The 19114-nt window shown below is 38.6% G+C and overlaps 3 protein-coding genes across 5 annotated transcripts in view; 2 read left to right on the top strand and 1 right to left on the bottom strand.

The window, feature by feature from the left end:
* The window catches only part of LOC149732365 (long-chain fatty acid transport protein 2-like), a 43240-nt gene that overhangs the window by 12586 nt on the left and 11540 nt on the right, over positions 1-19114 (bottom strand). The gene's annotated exons all lie outside the window — the stretch shown is intronic.
* LOC149732368 (octopamine receptor Oamb-like) lies at positions 17-13354 on the top strand. Its single transcript, XM_089883706.1, has 10 exons — positions 17-8134; positions 8375-8517; positions 8605-8734; positions 8971-9082; positions 9380-9495; positions 9696-9772; positions 10177-10346; positions 10647-11575; positions 11772-11973; positions 12386-13354. The coding sequence occupies exons 1-10, from the start codon at positions 7770-7772 to the stop codon at positions 12605-12607; spliced, it is 2466 nt and encodes an 821-aa protein (XP_089739832.1). The 5' UTR covers positions 17-7769; the 3' UTR covers positions 12608-13354.
* Positions 15720-18907, top strand: LOC149732367 (cysteine-rich secretory protein LCCL domain-containing 2-like). Of its 2 annotated transcripts, none has more exons than XM_089883747.1 (8): positions 15720-15943; positions 16618-16798; positions 16915-17065; positions 17270-17391; positions 17449-17505; positions 17603-18021; positions 18393-18456; positions 18710-18907. In XM_089883747.1, exons 1-8 carry the CDS (start codon positions 15847-15849, stop codon positions 18774-18776), a joined length of 1158 nt encoding a protein of 385 aa, XP_089739873.1. In that variant the 5' UTR covers positions 15720-15846; the 3' UTR covers positions 18777-18907. The 2 variants fall into 2 exon arrangements, with proteins under 2 accessions (XP_089739873.1, XP_089739872.1); XM_089883746.1 differs by having other exon boundaries at positions 15721-15943; positions 17573-18021.

The raw sequence follows: 19114 nt of genomic DNA, 5'->3' as shown, positions 1-19114 counted from the left end.
TACAAACTACTTTCAGAGCGGCGGTGCATGCCTTTTATATGCAGAGTAATCGTTCCCAAATCCAAGTCCCATAAAGCATCATCGTACCACATCTACGCCCCTACTTTAATAATTAATTCAATTTTAACGCCTTCTCCTTTTCAAGTACCCTTATATTAACCAAGTACACGCTCAAAGTCAAATTTGTGGCTTAACTGACGTCATAATTACGTCATCGGAAGCTTTTACATCAAACAGTGTATACACAACGAAATATTTTTGGATATAATTTAAAATTAGGTTTGGCGATTAAACGCTAGGGGTTATTTAGTCGCTAAAACTGTAATAGGGGTTGTCATGCTGATACGACAAGGGGCCGCTTGTGCCCGTTTTAAGCTGCCGGTGGTTATATCGCATACATAATTAATTAGCTTTAGCGCGATAAAACCCTTGAAAAGCCTCTATGTTGCTTTTACCAACACGTACTTCGTGTCTATGATGTAAGCATTCAAAGCAGGTAGCTTTAAATGCATTGCGAAACACCTTTTCTGGTCACGTTCGATTTCAAGCTGTATATATACTGCTAATTGGAGCAGAAACTACCGATTTTGAGGCATGATAACAGTAGTAATCTTCGCGCCCCTGTACGTTGTGAAACGTCAGAGACGACAGGTTTGGCGTCCCCGTGTTCAGACTCTGAATCACTCGAGTAGTCGAGTTATGTTAATGAGACTAAATAGGAAAGAGGCTGAAAGTGGCCATTCATTGTTGCGTTAGTCACAATGTGGGTTATGATACTTTGTTTGGGATTTTATTAAAGGCGGAAGAAGTGAATCATTTCGTGTGAATAGAATAAAATCGTCCTCGAAAAACCACGCATTTTATTCTGTACTTTTTGACCACACAACAACCTGCAGTGCCACGTCCGCTTTACTCTTTTGAGTTCCCACGTTCTATTGTTTTAACGAGCCTTTTTGTTCCTGTGCTCGTACGATTTGGGAATCCCCACACTTGAGAACTTGAAAGGCCCTTGAAATGACGACGAGCGCAGTTGTTATAGTGGTACGGGGTATCGGGGAAAATTAATTTTACTTGTTTACGTATTTCGCTTCGCTGTAAACCCATTTCAGTAACGCGTTGTTTTAACAAGCGCACGCTTTTGAAAGTAGCCTTGGGTAGGGGTTAGGTTGTATATATCCGCCGCGTGCTGTTACGATTTGCTTGACTGCCGCAGCAGAGCCCAGATTGAGGATTTCAAGGTCGAGGGATCAGATAGCCGGAAGAGAAACCCAGGTCATGAAAAGTCAATGCAAAGGACAAAAACAACATTCATTCAAATTTATGCTCGGAATTTTCTGTTTTCGTCGTCCAGAAAGGGGAATCTACATGTACTTGTGTCATAGGTGAATAGTATTATCGTTTTTCAGTTGGCTTGCACATGAGGTTTGTTTGGGGTGAATTTGATTTTAACGAAATGACCGTTTCAAGAATTTTGCCTTATGGTCAAAACTAAAAGTAATATTGACTGTAAACAGTTCGTAATGAGCGCCAAAAGTTAAACGTTCACCGATTGTAATGCATTGTACAGGGTGGAACACAGTAACGTACAGTTTAGGTTGGGGCTCGGTTGTTGCAAATGTAGTGCTATGCGTATATAAGGATATAAAGCGTACGTGATTATGTATAGGATTGCATACCAATCTAGATAGTGTTATTTGCACGCTAAATCGAGTGTGAAACCTATTTAAGAGCTACCTGTTTTGAAAGACAAGAGAATGTCTGTTGAAACACCTGCTATGCTTGAAAATAGGAACCGGCTATATTTACGCTCATATTTATTTTGACGGGTAATCGTTTTGGGTTATTACGATCCTACGTCTTTGTTGCGGTACCTATGTCTAACGTCATAGCGCCTAAAGTTGTCGCTAGCCGCTATTATGACGTAGTGACCGGTGTTTGTGTAACGGTCACGTGGGGATGACCATTGAAAATATGATGTCATGTAGAATGTACGACAAGGAGAAAAAGTCAAGTAAAAGTCAACGGTTAACGACAGGTACTGTAGGCGATACAAGCAAGTGGGCTCTTTAAGCGACTTGTATTTTTCCATCGTGGTCTATCGTACACATGTAAATACAAGGTAGCGTGTAAAAGTCGACATGGTGTATATAGTGTTAGTTTCATGCTCCAATAAAAAAGCAGGTTTATGGCAAAAAAATGAACACCAGGCAAGCTGAGAGTATTCCAAAGTCAGCAACTTATTTTAAATCAAGATATAAGTTTTCTGTTTCGGCGTCCAATTAGGACAGTTCCTAGTTTCCGGAAAATCAACGGAATTATCGATATATAGATCGGGGAGAAATAATTTCATTTTCTCGTCAGCAAAAACGAAATTATGCAGCAATGTTAATCTTTATAAACTGCTTATGCTCTGCAGATTGCATTGCATTATAATGGTGTATATTTTCGGGGGGGGCCTGGTTTTCTACGTCACTTTTTATTCCTATTCGAAAGCGCAACAACTTGTTTTTGAAAAGCAAGTCACTTTCAATTAACGTGGAGGCCACGAGATTTCTTATTTGTTACGCCACAGTGGGTTTACAATAAATTATGCGGCCGTAGTTTAAAAAAAAAACAAGAAAGAGGGAACATAACGTCGTTTTTACGGTATATACTAGGATAGTGAAGACATCAAACTGCTTTGAAAATTTAGATTTTAGATGATAGCCGGGCAGCATGTTAACCGCATTAAAGAAAACTGGAAAGAATACAATCTTAAAGTCGTTTGGTTCTGCCATTAATTATTAATATCTGACAAAAACAAAAACGGGCGGATTCCGAGTCGGTATTAAATATTAAACAAAATCCCGGATCAGTTACGGGTTAAAAATTTGTTGCTTTATAGGTAATTGTGTTGTTTTTTAAATTAAAATCATAACCTGGTGCTTTAGATTGGTTATCATGTGTTTTAACTGTGGAGAAAAGGCGTCAAAAGTCCTATTTGCTTTTTGATAAGGATAATTACGGTGCAAAATCATTTATTTTAAGGTATATTCGGACTATGTACACATACTAGGTATAAAGAGATGATTATGCGGCATGGTATCATATGTTGTTGTATTAGTGTATGTCTATGTATGGGTCAAGTGAGGCTATAAGGACTTGTGAAACTGTTTAGTTGCATAACTGATCGGTATGCTGTTACGTTGTTTGTTTAGTATATAATTACGTAATTAGCGAAATTTTATAACGCTTTAGATTTAACCTGAATACTTTAAAACAAGTTGGAAACGCAGACAGCTGTGCAAATCGACTGGGGTAAGGTTATCAGATGTTTCATTTTTACAAACTAGAAATCAAGTTTTTTTATTATATTTTTAGTGTTTATAATACCGGACTAAAAAAGGCGGTTATATTTCAGTTATGTAGAGCTGATTTATTTTTATTAAGTAGTTTTAAAGTGTTGCGTACGTTTTGTTTGGTCAACTTACAGGTACAAGTTTACATTGAATGATATCCTCATTCCTACAGTTGTATAAGGGTCAGCGACACTGTGGTCGACCACCTGGATTCATTACTGAATACCCTGCGAAGTATTAACACCAGCCAGCTTGTATAAGCATACTTGTTCGCCGGCTACGTTTGACGTCACAGCGCAATTCTCTTTCGAGTTCAAACGCACTTCAGTAAAGTGGGGTGCACGCTTTTGTTGACGAAACGCCAAAACAGACAAGTACAGGATTACACGGTGTTATATACAACATGTAAATATCCATGTTAGCTAAGGAAATAGTTGACGTAAAGAAGGGACATATAGGCAGCCGAATTCACCCCAAAATGGAGGTAAATCGACGCGTCTCTCGTAGTGGATACTTTTTTGCGGTTGAAAAAGTGAAAACTAAAAAGGCCAACTCTCACAACACAGCGCTCTGTGCGTTCAACACTTGAAGCCCCGTGTTTTGTTCACAGTTGAGAGTGGCTTGCCCGTATAAACTGTTTGTGTAGCACCGCTTGAAGAGTCACCTATATGGAATGAAAGCTTCCCATATACATGTTGTTTCCATTATTGCTGCATTGGGGGAATTTGTACACAACCTTGTGTTGTTATTGCGGTTTTAACCGGTTCCCGCTGGATTAGGAATCAAACAAGTTCAAAACGACAAAAGAAAACCGCATGCTATTCCCAACGGTATAAAGGCATAGGTTTGCATTGTCTCTGACGTCAATAGCGGTATGGGGTCATAAGCGAAGCCACTTGGAGTGAATGTATACGTGTGGCCCACACACAATCCTATTAATTAGCTGCGGTTCATAAACCAATTATTCAATTCCATGTATAGAGTTTTACCAAGAAAATTCTGCGTATTTACGTCGGTTCAAGTCGCTGGTTTTGCGTCACGAAGTTTTGTGCGTTGTATTTAAAGACGCCGGCTCGTGTGGCGCGTGTTTGGAATTGTAATCAAAGCCTATACACATAGCACTGTTTGGTATACAGCGCTTATCATACGCGGTAATGCGATACGGGTTCTATCTGGTATTTACAAAAGAGAAAAACGTACCTACGTAGAAGGTAAGCGCATACATTCATAGTTACACTCATAAATATTGTTTTCAAAAGAAGGTGTGAGCTCGAAAGCTAGACTAGACGTGAGTAGGGACAGTTCACTAGTCAGCGCATTGCGCTTGAAGTGGCTGGACAGTGTTGCCGAATAGAAAGTGTGAGAAAGGAATTCGTTCGGTAAACACTGGTCAAGTGGCTATGTTTTGTTTTTACAGATTCGTTACGAAGCTGGCTTTGTAGCGAAACCTATGGCCCGTTAGTGAGCCTTAATCCTACTGAGTGGCAGCTTAAATAGAAAGTGTGGCGGTCAGACTACCGCATGCTAATCACAAAGTCGATTTCGCGACGTCAAATTAGACATTGAAGGATACATACGTTTCAACATTTCCGCCTTTCCCTTAATGTTGTTTACTGCAGAACTAGATACAAAAAGTCAGCGAAGTAAATGCACAAGATTTTATCGTAAACACTTTTATCGTTTGCTGCAAATTTGCCTTTGCCGACGTCAGTGGTCTCAAATCACTGTACCTATTTCGAAGAGTAATATAAGAATGTTTGAGTAATAGGATGTAGTTACGTATGATTGATGGCTGCCATTAAAATGTAGCAGGTGTAGAGTTTCCAAGAGTTGTTATGTCTGAACGGCAATATTAAAAGTTCTCTGTAATAGTTTAGTGTTGCAGGTTGTATAGTACTGTGGGATAAAATGGGACACATTTAGTACAGAAAATCCCATAGTTACGCTACTTTGGGGTCTTAATAGAACGCTACGGTTGTATATATTTGAACGTTTTTGTTTACTATCCATTTATACACGAAAATAGGATGAAAACTTGTCCTATTTTACCCCAACTATACATGTTGTACATTTGTACTAGAAATGTACTTGTATGTGCTATGACTGGTAGTATTGAAATGCGTGTGTCGTTTCAATAGTCAGCAGGAAAGGGAGACAGGTGTAATGAGTGGAGTGTTGATATTCATTGCGGCAAGGTTGGTAGTAAGCGTGAAACGTTTAATACCAACATGCATAAAGATAAAACAAAACTCAAAGCCGTGAGCGTGTCGTCTTAATTATTGCCTGGTCTCTTGGAATTAATTATTTAGGGAAACCAAGCCAAACATGGTTTGAATGAATGCGAAATTAAAACTTTAGTAGCCCGATGTGTGGAATCGATACAGATTGAAAAGGTATTATTTAAAAGCTTGTTTTGGGTTCTGAACTTCGTAAATAGTTTAGTTTAGGGTAAATGAGGATTCCAAGTTAACAGACCATAACGGGAAAGGCAATCCCCTTCATTTTAAAGTTCACTTGATTTTTAAGACCCTGGGTAAATAGATTATGATACTGGGAGAAATTACAGCAAGCTAATGTTTTTTGACGAGCCGTTGGCACGGTGCTTTGGAAGTGCATGTTACCCCGAAATCAAAACCGCAATGATTTGCAAACAACAACAAAGGGGAAGAAGCTGCCAGAGAATGCAAGGTGTATATAATTGGAAAGCACGCTTTTTGAAAGGTCACTAGCAGACAGGAAGTTTGAATGTTGATTTAATGGACAGTTGATGTTTACTCTATGGCTTAACAACACAAATCCTTGTCTAAATCACATAACCAGTAGATTTTAACGGCTAGTCACGAATGTCCTTTATACTGTCAAAGGTTCAACGCCAGGGCAGGAAATACAAAACTGTAGCGTTCATGATTTAAAAGTGCCTGTAAGACCCATAAGTTGCATAAAGCACGTGCAGTTATTCTTAGTTCGCTCTGATTATTGGGTAGAATATTCGTTGACATCCGGATAGAAATAGCCCTCAATTGTGTATTCTGTATTGCCATGAGTAAGTTAGCTGACGTGCATTAATTCACGTCTCTCCAGCAAACTATTTCCCGTTTGATAGCCATGCCTTGTGATCAACAGTACAGTATACATGGCGAGGCACCGTGAAATGGGATTAAAAAGACGTTGCTTCTAATGAAAATAAACAGCCAGGTTAAACACAGGGGCTGAGAATATGGATTTTTCAAGCGTGTGACTTTGAATGCTTATTAGTTTCGATGGCGAAAGACAAAACGCGGTTGTGTATCAACGCTAGCGTGTTTACTGTAAATCTCAAGGATAGGAGACGTCTGTACTTTATATCGTGCTGTGTCGTGTAGGGCCTACGCCATACATAATAAGCCAAAAGTCAGACAAAAATTCGTTGTAACTTGACCCTTTTGTCGGGACTTTTCTTGCTTTGTTTACAACCAGTAGAATAGTTAAAGTGTATAATATACAACAATTATGACGTTTTAAATAGGCAGGATTGAAAGCTAGTGTGTCGTCTGTTATATACGTAAGTAATGTTCCAGCCACTTTAGTGTAAGAATGTGGCATATATAGAGACAACGTATAAAAGCCAAATACTTTACTATACTTAACAGTTTACAAAAATACTTCAACTTTCAGTTTTTAGTTGTGCAGAAACGGTAGCAGTTTAAAAGACTTACATCAGAAAAAACTATAAAGTTCTATATTGTTTTTTTTCTGGCATACATAAAGTAATGCGTTGATTTGCTATAGAAACAGCGTTGTATAAATTGATCATTGCTTGGCTAAAGTCTTGAATGGGTTATTGTGGCGTTGTGACGTCATTTGGAAATTTACAACCGAACTTCCGGGTAGTGTGGGAAGTGAATCGGTGATTATACAAACTTACTTTTGAGGTTTATTTTAAGCCTACGCTACCACATGTGTGATAAGGCTGAATAGGAAACAATATAATATCGTATTTGACTTTAATGGCAAATTCCACAGCAGGTAGGTTGATAAGTCAAAAGCGAGCGTGAAATGTCGAATTTTCGGAAGTGTATAAGCCAACGTGGTATCAGTTCTATACTGTAACTCAATATCCCCGCAAATTGGTGCCCGTGACGTCTTGGGTGATAGGGCGATGCGAAATGCGCAAATGTGGCTTTAAATCCGGGCAACGCTCAATATATGCTGCACTGTGATTGTGTGGTCTTATGAGAGGAGTGTTTAGCGATAAGCAGAACTCTGTTTGGGGTTCACAAGCACACAGCTTTGAAAGATGAACTGTGCAATTGACGTAACTGTTCAAATATATTTATTTCAGACATTCGATAACGTTAGGGAAATATCTGCCTACAATTATGGATTATTAAGGCTGTTGTAGGTGCACTTAGAAGTTTTGCTGCGGAATATGCTTCTACATTGTTGGACATAATGTCAAATCTAAGCTTCTGTCCCGAAGACGGGAATACCACGTCTGCTGAAGGCGACGCTATGCTCACAACAGCATTGATAGCAGCTCTAACGTCGTTGCTTAGTCTTTTAATTGTGGTCGGGAATGGCCTCATAATCGTGTCCGTGGCGTTGGTAAAGAAATTGAGACAACCAGCGAACTACCTCATTGTATCTCTTGCTCTGTCTGACTTCTTAGTTGGACTAGTGGTGCTACCACTGACCATTGTATATGACATTATGGGGGAATGGGTCTTCGGCCCCAATGTGTGTGACGTTCACGTGAGCTTTGACGTCATTTGCTGCACAGCAAGCATAATGAACCTCTGCATGATAAGCATTGACAGGTAAGTTGGTTTACCGTTTGTGTTTGTAAACGAAATCTACAGTGCAGTAAAGGGGGAACCAAATGTAAGCGGCTTACTAACTATAGTGAACTTGAAAGTATAAACATGTAGTTTTCCACAGCTGCAGATCGGGTTCACGAATATGTTGTGTAAATAAATATGAATTACGAAACACCCCCATGGCCGCAAAAGATTAGCATGTTGACATTGCAATGAAACATGACGTGTTTTACGTCACAGGTACCTCATGATCACGCAACCGATGACGTATCCAAAGAGAAGAACTGGAAAATTAATGTTACTGCTAATTGCAACAGCGTGGGTTCTCTCGTGTCTAGTTATAATTCCAGCTTTGTTCGGGTTTACAAAGAACGTAAAAGACGGTAAGGTTCACTCGTATTGAGAATACAGACTATGACCTAATGCTTAAATAGATTCAATCAGTGTGTCAATGTATATGTTTATTGCAGAAGCGGACTGGCTACCACTGAACAACGATTCCTTAGTGGGGAATGAGACATTTGCATTAGCTGGTGCTAGAAATCCCTATTTGGCGATCGACGGCAACGGAACAACGCAGTGGGTGCCTGGCAATAACGAGTACGTAGGAGTAGCACCAAGCATGTGTTTTGGTTCAACAGCCGCCTTTTTAAATAGCGTCTTTTCCTACAGTAATTAGCCATGGCGTGTTTTAACGACTGTCGTTTTGAAAATGACTTGCCACTATTAGTTGTTTCAATAACATGGTCTTAGCTTTCGTAAAGTTAAATAAATGATCACATTACGGTATGTGTGCATGGGGTTTATGGTTTACTTATTTTTCCCTTAAAACACAGGTTATCGGAGTGGCATTTCACTGTTGACCTTGGAGTCATACACCAACTGGACATTGTTTCGATAGAAAACGCCAAAGGTTCGAAGCAACATGATCTACAGTACAGCCTGCTGGTATGATCATATATACGTGTGTGGCTTTTTCCTAATCTTTAGCTTGGCGACTAAATCAATAAGACGTTTGTTGATATCGATATACGCATAAACTTTCACAAAAAAAACACCATTTCGTCCAATTTTGTCCAACAAAGAACATTCAAAGAATTATAAAACTGTATCTTCAAGACTCCCATAGGCCGTTGCTAATTGTTTAAAACACGATCAGGATATTTTGATATTATGTGCTAAAGGTGTCCCCAATCCTGCTGTATATATACTGTCAGAGTTTTAACTAAAAAAAAATTATTCTAGACTAGCCCGTGTAGAGAGTCGACTGCTTGGACGTCAAAAGCTACGTTTGCTGTTGAATCAGGACCAAGCAGGCAAGAAACAAGGTTGCCAACAGAAGTAGAGGCACGATATCTAAGGTGACACATACCGTGCATAAATACTACTCGAGCTTTTATATTGTTTTTTTTACAGTATAGTCAGGTCATGCATTTTATACTTTATAAAAATGCCTAATGAGATATTAATGAATTAACACCGTGCCCGGCTACATTAGACCTTATGTATATTTACTAAAATACATTGCGATTCCATTTACAAAATCCTTGTTTTATGACAGATTCGCCATCAATCAAACTGCAGGCTACGAAAACCCTATGTTGGGAGAATTTCAAGTTTTTGGGATCAAAAAATACGGTAATAACTTTACGTATACCTGTATAATGTATAAATAGTAGGGTGGGGGAGATGGGACACTTTTTCATTCTATTTTTCTGTCCCATTTGGTAGTAAACAAAAAACATTCAAAAAATATAAAACCGTATTCTCACGACGCCCATAGACCGTTGTTAAGTGTTTAAAACACAATCGTGATATTTGGGTATAATGTACTGAAGGTGTCCGTCTTCCCAAACCCTCCTAATACTATATATAGAATAAAAGTATAACAAATTTGAACAAATCTCGCGTCTGTTTACAACATCTGCCTAGAACGGAAAAACATTCACAACACTACGTCATTTTTTAAAATTACCCTAAATCTAAATGGATTGCGTTTCAGTCAAACTCGACAAGCGGTAATATTATGATATATTCGACAGGTAAAGCTTGCCTGATAAGCCAAGAACGTTGGTTTACCATTTATTCGACCCTTGGTGCTTTCTATCTCCCTCTAGCGGTCATGCTTTGCATGTATTGGAAGATTTATCTTGAGGCTTCAAGGTTCAATGCGCGCCACAGACTACGGTCATACAGCACTACAGGATCCCAGGTTTGGAAACTATTTTTAAACGGTTTATAATGTAATTGACGTTAATATTTTGGAAATAAAAGGTAAAGTAGGGTGGGGAAGATGGGACACCATTTTGTTCTAATTTTTGTCCCATTTGTTGGTAAACAAAGAACATTCAAAGAATTATAAAAACCGTATTCTGACGACTCCAATAGAGACAGACCGTTGTGAATTGTTTCAGGATCTTTAGATGTTATGTGCTAAAGGTGTCCCATCAAATTGAGATTTAAATATATTAAAAACTCAATATAACTATTATTAATGTCAAATATTCTCTAGGAATGGAGTGGAGGGAGTCCACCAAGCACACCGGATGTAACCAACAATCGGCGCCACGAACAATTTTACGAACGAAAGCGTACATACTCGTCCAACAACAATTACACGAATGATAAGTTTCATTCTACAAAGTCAGAGGGCTACGTTACAGATTCAAGCGAAGTCTTGTTGGCGAATACCGCTGTAACACCGATTGTAGTAACCGATTTAGATCTTGATAAAGCAAAAGACAGCGTATTTGAAGACGATACGGTGTCTTCTTCGGGCGACGAGTTTTTACCCAGCGACAGACTGGAGAAAATTGAGCCTAAAACAAACGGCAATGGTGTCGTTTTAAACGGACATGTGATAGCGAAGATTGCAATTGAAAACGACAGGAAAACGAACTCGCTGCCGTGTAGGGGCCTTGTACATCGAAACGGTAGCGCTGTTAGTTTGCCCTGTAAGGACTCTACCAACGGAAATGCTGTCAATTTGATCCGGTCTTCAAGCGGTGTCGTTTGTGGGCTCGGTATGAAAAACGGGTTTCCCCGCAACGGTACAACACGGCATAACGGCATGGAGTGGCGATTCCCTACTATATCTGAAGTCGACATTCTGACTTCTTTGAATGAAGAAGGAGAGCAAACGAACAAAGAAACAGAGACCGAAACATTGAATGGAAAAATAAATGAAGAGTATCGAGCACGGACGCTTTACACTCGCGCTAGTGCTAACAGTTTGCTTGCGACTGAAAAAACTCCGAAACTGGTTGGGAAACCGAGTCCTCGGTCAAGATTTTTTATGCTGTATGGCAAACCAAGGTTACTGAGAGCAACTTCGACGCCTTGTCCAACTACAACGAACAAACCAAACACTCAACATACTCGGAAATCTAGTTTTAGGACACTTCGTCAAAACAGCGAAATAACGTTTCCATGCAACAGACGGTATGTGAAATTTTCATTTCTATTATAAATTCAAATTTAGTTTACGTGGTTTACATTTTTATAATTTTATATTCAACTTTTTTTACATCAAAATTATTAATTTATGTAACTTACATTTTAATAATTTTAAATTACGTGATTTTACATTTTAACAACTTTCCGTGTATTTTCATCATAAATCCCTTTTCTTTTACAGGCCGACCGTTTTTAACCAAATCCGGCGGCGCGTGTCTCTAGCGACATCTCGGGACCGAATGCGGAATGTAAAAGCAACCCGTACGCTCGGGATCGTGGTCGGCGCTTTCACGTTTTGTTGGTTGCCTTTTTTCATCGTAACTTTTCTGCGACCGTTCGCGTGTCCCATACCGGAGTCGCAGGACTGCATACCATTATGGCTGGTAAGTACTGTGTAGTTGGGTTTAACAGCTATGCTTTATTTGACACTTTTATTCATAGCGTGTTTTTAACAACTGTCGTTTCGCTGCTGATTCTATTTTTTCGCCCTTTTAATTTATCCTGTTTGATGAATGAAAACAACAAGAAATCTACCGAAAACAATTTTTATTTCAAAGCAACATTTTTTATTTTTTAGCATATAAGATAGGACATTTTTAGCCGCAAATATTCTGACCGGATTTTGAACAATTAGCAATGGTTTATGGGAGTCGTGAGGATACGGTTTTATAATTCTTTGAATGTTCTTTGTTTACTATCGACTTGGGCGAGAAAATAGAATTAAATGTTGTCCTATCTTCCCCCACCCTACTATACATATAACCTAATCTTTAATTTGAACCTTATCATTTTTAGGTAAGATTTGTGCTGTGGCTTGGTTACCTTAACAGCGCTCTTAATCCGCTAATTTACATCGGGTTTTCCCCTGACCTGAGAGAGACTTTCCGGTTTCTAATTTGCTGTAAATGCACGAACGTTGACCGGCGTCTGGCACAGATTGAGCTCCGCCAGGCGATAGCAGTAGAGCGCAAAGCGTCCATGGCGAGCAGAAGCTACGCGCCAGAAAGCATCGTCTGACGCCACACCACACCTCAAGTAGCTAATTTAAATTCCAACTCGCATCTCCCAACGTATTGACATATAGTAAGTTGGGGCAAGATGGTACATGTTTTTATTCTCATTTATTGACCTATTTAATAGTAAACGGGACATTTACAAAGTTATATACCCGTATCCACACTTGCTAAAATAGCGTTGATAATAGTAAAAAAACACCATAAAAAAAATAAAACATTATGCGCTTACAGTTCCATCTTACCCCACAGTACTATACCACTGCGCCCGGGTACGTTATCTTGCTGCCGCTGTTATGTGTCATGTTTATACTTCATCCTTTCCGCCTGTTCCACTTTACTGTTCCCTTTTCTGCCGTATAGTTTATTCTGCCAAATCAGCTTTCATACAATACTCCTAATCGGCTAGAATATTACCTTTCCCACTGTGATGTTACGAACTATTGGAATATTTCGTGGCACCGACAGTAAAATTTATTCATCGCATGGAATGCACCAATGCTGATGCAATACTGAATACACTCTCGATTGTTCTCCACCAAAAACCTGGCCCCAAAGCTAGCTTCTGCACAGACACGGCTAAATTTTGTCCTATTGCCACAATTTTCAAGAGACAACGAGATATTAAATTTCCCTTCATTCGAGTTTGTTGATTATTTTCTGGCCGCGGCAATTTTTGATTTTTTGCGTTGTTGTTTATCTTTTTGCGCCAATTCTTTTACCCGTAAAAATAAAATCAAATAAATTATTACAGCTTGGTAATTTAGGCATGTTGTAACTAACAGTGCAGTTTGAAAACAACGCAAATTATGCAGAGCGTACTATACAACGAAAAATATAGTAGGGTGGGGGAAGATGGGACACCTTTTAATTCTGTTTTCTCGACCGCTTTGGTAGTAAACAAAGAACTTTCAAAATAATATAAAACCGTACCCTCTTGACTCCCATGAACGGTTGTTAATTGTTTAAAACACGATCAGAATGTTTGAATATTATTAGCTAAAAGTGTCCCATCTTCCCCCACAATACTATAAACCCTGAATTTTGCTTCGAAAATTAAGGAAAATGGTGCATTTTGATACGAATGCCATTCGTATGATAATTTGTTGGCAAACTAACTGTGTAACACCACATTATCCCCAATGCTTTCCCTTACTAAAGATTTTTTAGTCTATTGGCCAATTATTGTTGGTTAGCACCTTTTTTACATTTTTCTCTGAAAATAACCGGGAAAGCACGCAACGTCATGGCACCGACAAACAATGATAGTCAAATTACCGAAAATGTCTTCACAAAACATGGTTAACTTTCTTGTCCAACAATTTTTCAAAATAGCGGTATTTCCTTTTGAAGGTAATAGCACCGCAAAACGTATATAGACGACTCTTTTTATGAAATCTATATTCTGCACAGGGCGAGGCCAATACAAGTTGTAATTTATCCACAAAATTGCGGCCCATATCATATCATCAGCTACGATCCGTGAAAAAGGTACCTTGTCAATTTGAAAAAAAACTCTAATGAACTGGACTATAGAAGTAATAACTAACAATGCGACATATAGCAATTTACTCTAAATCGGGACACGAATAGCAAGTATTTAGGGAAAACAAAACATCTTTTCTAGTCGACCATGTGAGCCGTTTTGCTTTAACGGAGTTTGGCATTTTAATTTGAGCGTTAGCACTATTCTGGTTGTGGTTGCGCTTTTGTAAAAAAAAACAATTCTATATTTTGATTTATCGTGTAAAAACATAGCATTGGAGAAACGCATACACGGCAAGGAAAGGTCTGAACTAATACCGGTATTATTTTGGAGAAACGTTATCTTACCATGTATGTTTACATAAAACAACGGTACAGAAATTAAATACTGATTTCCAAATATATTTTAAACTCAATACACATCAAGGTATATTATCTAACATGTTTGTTACGTGCCGTTTCGCAGGTAGCAAACCGCATGTGCTCATATAAAAGGTAACTTTAAACGACACTGTACATATAACAACAACGGGTGTACATTTTCTGATCATTCGACGTCTGATTTGTCTGAAGCTTTCCGTGCAGTGTTTTACAGATCGGCAGCAAACAAAGAAACGACTGACCGTGATGTTGCGTCACGGCTACATAATGATGGTACACGGTACTCTAACTCTGTTACCATCTCAAACAATTACGTTTAGCATCAAACAAAAGCCGTGAGACTAAGGCTAAGGCTAGCATATATGCTGGTGCCCCACTAAAACAGCACTTTTAGCTTGTCCAGTCGAATCTAGTCACGTTCGGATACCGTGAAAATAGTTGCCCGCTCGGTTGCTTAAAAGGGAAACATTTCTAGTTTGGTATGTCAAAACTTAATTTTGGTTTGTTTTAATTTAATTTTGGTTGGTCCGGATCAGGGCGTTTTTCATAATTTGCTTTATAATTTATTGAGCAGAAATCCTTGTACAACGAAAAAAACGTCTTAGAATGCGCGTATTGTAAAATTATTTTTTGAAGTAAATGCAAAGATATGGCACAATTTTTTTTTTCTTTTATTGTCTAATTTGATAGTCAGCTATTAAGTAAGCTTATATGCTTACGGCTAGGTAATGTAGGATATAATGTATCATAGCGGTATCTATCTTACCCACACTGATAAATAGGTAAAATTTTCCGGGGTTTTCTGTTTTTATATTTTACAAAAACAAGAAAAAACGTAATTGTATGCCAACAAAGTTACCGAAAGCTACAACGTAAGTCAACAAATTAGACATAGACAGAGACGGTAAATATACGCAAGACAGGGAGAAATAGATTTCAAATGATTTAGTAACATTTTACCCCGGTCTGAATCACGTAAACACGTGAAACACTGACGTAGCTAACTAAGTCAGAATCCCACAAACCAGTGAAAACTGACACGGCTTTTAACAGAGTTTCGAATGCCGCCCAAAAAAGATCAAGGCGCAGCAGGGGTGTACGTAAGTGTGGTCGTTCCGCTTGGTCAAATGCAGGTGGCGTGATTTGACAGTGATTGCAAAATTATAAGGAAAAAACTCCAGTAGCACGAAAAAGGCTGGAAACAGGGTAAAAGGCCGAAACACACCCATAAAAACTCGTCTACGGACTACAGCACTCGGAAAGCCGCTATAAGTTTTTGGGTAGAATCCTAACCACGAAGTTTTCATTAACTATACAGGCGAATTTTGCTAAAAGGCTTTCTATTCAATTTAATTCAATAAAACTGAACATTGCTCAATGGATTCTAAACTGCATGTTACTTTCGCTGTGTTGCTTTTACTGCTCGCTTCCTTTACAAATGCTATAGAATGGTCCGAGTCCATAAATGCTGAAGGTAACTTATTGTTTTTAAATAATCAACGTTATTATAAAATGATCAGCTTTATTCGGTAATAATAACAATTTTCTAACTTAGTTATTGAAGCTACGAACTGTACATGACTGAAATAAACCGTATAGACGGATATACATTTCAATTTTCTGACAGGGGTTTTACTTAGCGGGGGGCGTTGTTTCTTATAAATCATATACGCACCAACGCACGATATTTGTTAGAGTGAAAATATATCTCTTTCGGTTTTGCGTGCATTGCGTTATTTTAGTATTTTCAGATTTATGGATACTTTGTTTCAAACGATTTTAAAATAAAAGGAATTGCTTTATGTGAACGTTGTGGACGCATTTTTTTTTAAACAAAAACATGCTACATTTAAAGTTTTTCTACATAAATGTGACCCAACTATAAAAATATGATGTTACATCTATTAGAGTACTTGGACGATACAACGCATATTTTAAATAAACCACTGGCAGATTTTTGTCAAGCACTATTTCAGGCCTTTTGCTATGTACAGCAAAAAAAAATTTCAAAACACTGCTTAGCCCAAACGGAAAACTGTAATAATTTACGTCCCAGTCCATCAGCGTTTTTATCATTTTCCGTATATTGTTTATATATATATGGACTGTGGCTGGTATAAATTCTCAAGATTGCTTATGTTTTGGCAGAAGCACACCAGCGGTCGAAGCGCAGCCCTGACCAGCTGCTAGAGACAGTCGTTTTAACCCAGGCGGAAAAGGATCAAATCGTGGCCTTGCACAATAAGTTCCGTTCTGATGAAATGGCGTCAAATATGCTAGCAATGTCCTGGGATAACCAAATCGCGAATTTCGCATCATCCTATATATCGTAAGTTTTCTGCCTTATATCTACATACTTGTTCGAAATGCGTAGCAGACAATTTCGAAAGGTTTATAAGCTTGTAAACGATATATATATATAAACTTGCTCGATTATTTTTACAGAAATTGTGAGTTTTCGCACAGTAGTTCGGCGGAGCGGAGCCGGCATCCCATATTTAGTTATTTAGGAGAAAACCTTGGAGTGACCGTTTCTTCGTCCTCAACCAGATCAAGGGGTTTCATTATCCGTGTCAATCAATTGTGGTACGATGAAGTGAGTATTTTGAAAAGTAAAGTGTAATAAGGGTTGGAGCAAACTGATACAAGTTTTCAATCTATTTTGTCGTCTAACGTAGTAGTAAACAAAGATCAAAACCGTAGCCTCACGACTCTTATACAAGAGGGTTGTTAGTTTTTGGAAACACGAATAGGAAATATGGGATAGCAACTTATTTAACGGAACGACTTATTTCTTCAGATAAATGACTATACGTACAGTATTTTCACGTGTGCTGCTGGCAAAGCATGCGGCCATTACACTCAACAAGTTTGGGCTAGTACTTACAAGATAGGTTGCGGAGCTGCATACTGCGCTCGTGAGTGAGTAAAATGTTGTACAATATATGTGACGGCAGAAATAAAAACATGTTTCTGCAGGAACGGTGGTTCGGGATATCAACTCATGGTAGCGTGTCAATACGGACCTGGTGGCAAGTAAGTAGCTAAATTGTGCTTTACAATTTTTATTTTAATATTTAAACTAAACGTGTGTGTTTCTAAGTCTCCTTAATACGAATGTATCTCCGCGAAGAGTTGGCCAACCTTACAATAAAAATGGTGCACCGTGTTCTGAATGCTCATCGACGGATACATGTGTTAACAATCTGTGCATGAATCTTGCGAGAGGCGATGTTATACCGACCAACAGTACACCAACAACTACAAGTACACCAACAACTACAAGTACATCAACAACTAGCAGTACACCAACAACTACAAGTACACCAACAACTACAAGTACACCAACAACTACAAGTACACCAACAACTACAAGTACACCAACAACTACAAGTACACCAACAACTACAAGTACACCAACAACTGGCAGTACCCCAACAACTAGCAGTACCTCTCCACCTACAACGAGCTCAGGGCCACCTTCCACAACTGAAAGACCGAGCAGTACACCCACGCCTACAATGTCGTCCACAGCACCACCCGCCACTTCAGGTATATCAAGTCTAAGTTGTAGCTTGTTATTAGACTAGACCATACAGTTTATGCGTCGAGGCCCAACGCTGCTACCATTGTGGACACGCGTGTTTTGAGGAAAGACACTGCAGTTTCTCGGACCCAGTACCTTACAGGTTGTCTAAACTGTCAGTCTTACACTACAAAAAAAATTAAAAAAAGATTAACTACCCTCAAAGTTGCATACGTGGTAACTCGTAAGCGAGCACGAGGTTTATGTAACAGAACACCTGTGTTATAACGACTGTCATTACCCCGCCACGCAAGTATATAAAAGTTACATTTATCAATATATTGAACAACGCCTGAGTAACCAACAAATATGAAACATTATTAAACTTACTTTGTAGCACCGACCACTGACCCTACGACCGGTCAATGCCAGGCGATTCAAGAGTACAGAGAAGCTTTAGCGTAAGTTGTTAAAGTATTCGCTTAAATAAACCATATATTACTAAGGGGCAATCTTTAGCACCTAAACTCCATATTCTTGAACTTATTTTTAACAATTACCAATGCTTTTTTAGAGTCGGGAGGATGCGGTTGTATAAATATGTACATATTCCTTGTTTACTACCAAATGGGACGGGAAAAGATAATAAAACCGTCCCATTTTACCCCATCATAATATATATACATATATAATTAAAGTATGTTTTTTATGCAGAGCATACCAGACGGAACTGAGGAACTGGCAGAACCTTTTCAATGCTTGGTTGGCTGCACAGCCGTGAAAACATACAAAACCGCACTTATACAATTCGAAAGATTTGCACACATTTACTGCAGTCGTCATTTTTTTGCTTAATATAACATCTGTATACCCGATATAGCTTTTCAAATATAATAATTGTACTGCACAGAAGTTGCACTCGTCTTTACTTTTAGTAGCTACTTCGTAAAGTTTGGAAAACGCTAGCAAAATTAAACTTTTAACTGCGAAATTTCTAAAGATTTGAATGGAGTTTTTAAGATACGTAGTCCGGCCTATCCAGGAACTGGGTTGTTGGTGAAATATTGGCATTTTTTATATTTAACTTATTATAGTAGGGTGGGGGAGACGGCCGGGACA

Source organism: Ciona robusta, chromosome 8 (genome assembly GCF_009617815.1).
Source record: "Ciona robusta chromosome 8, ASM961781v2".
Lineage (NCBI taxonomy): Eukaryota > Metazoa > Chordata > Ascidiacea > Phlebobranchia > Cionidae > Ciona > Ciona robusta.
This window is presented reverse-complemented; position numbering and strand designations above follow the sequence as displayed.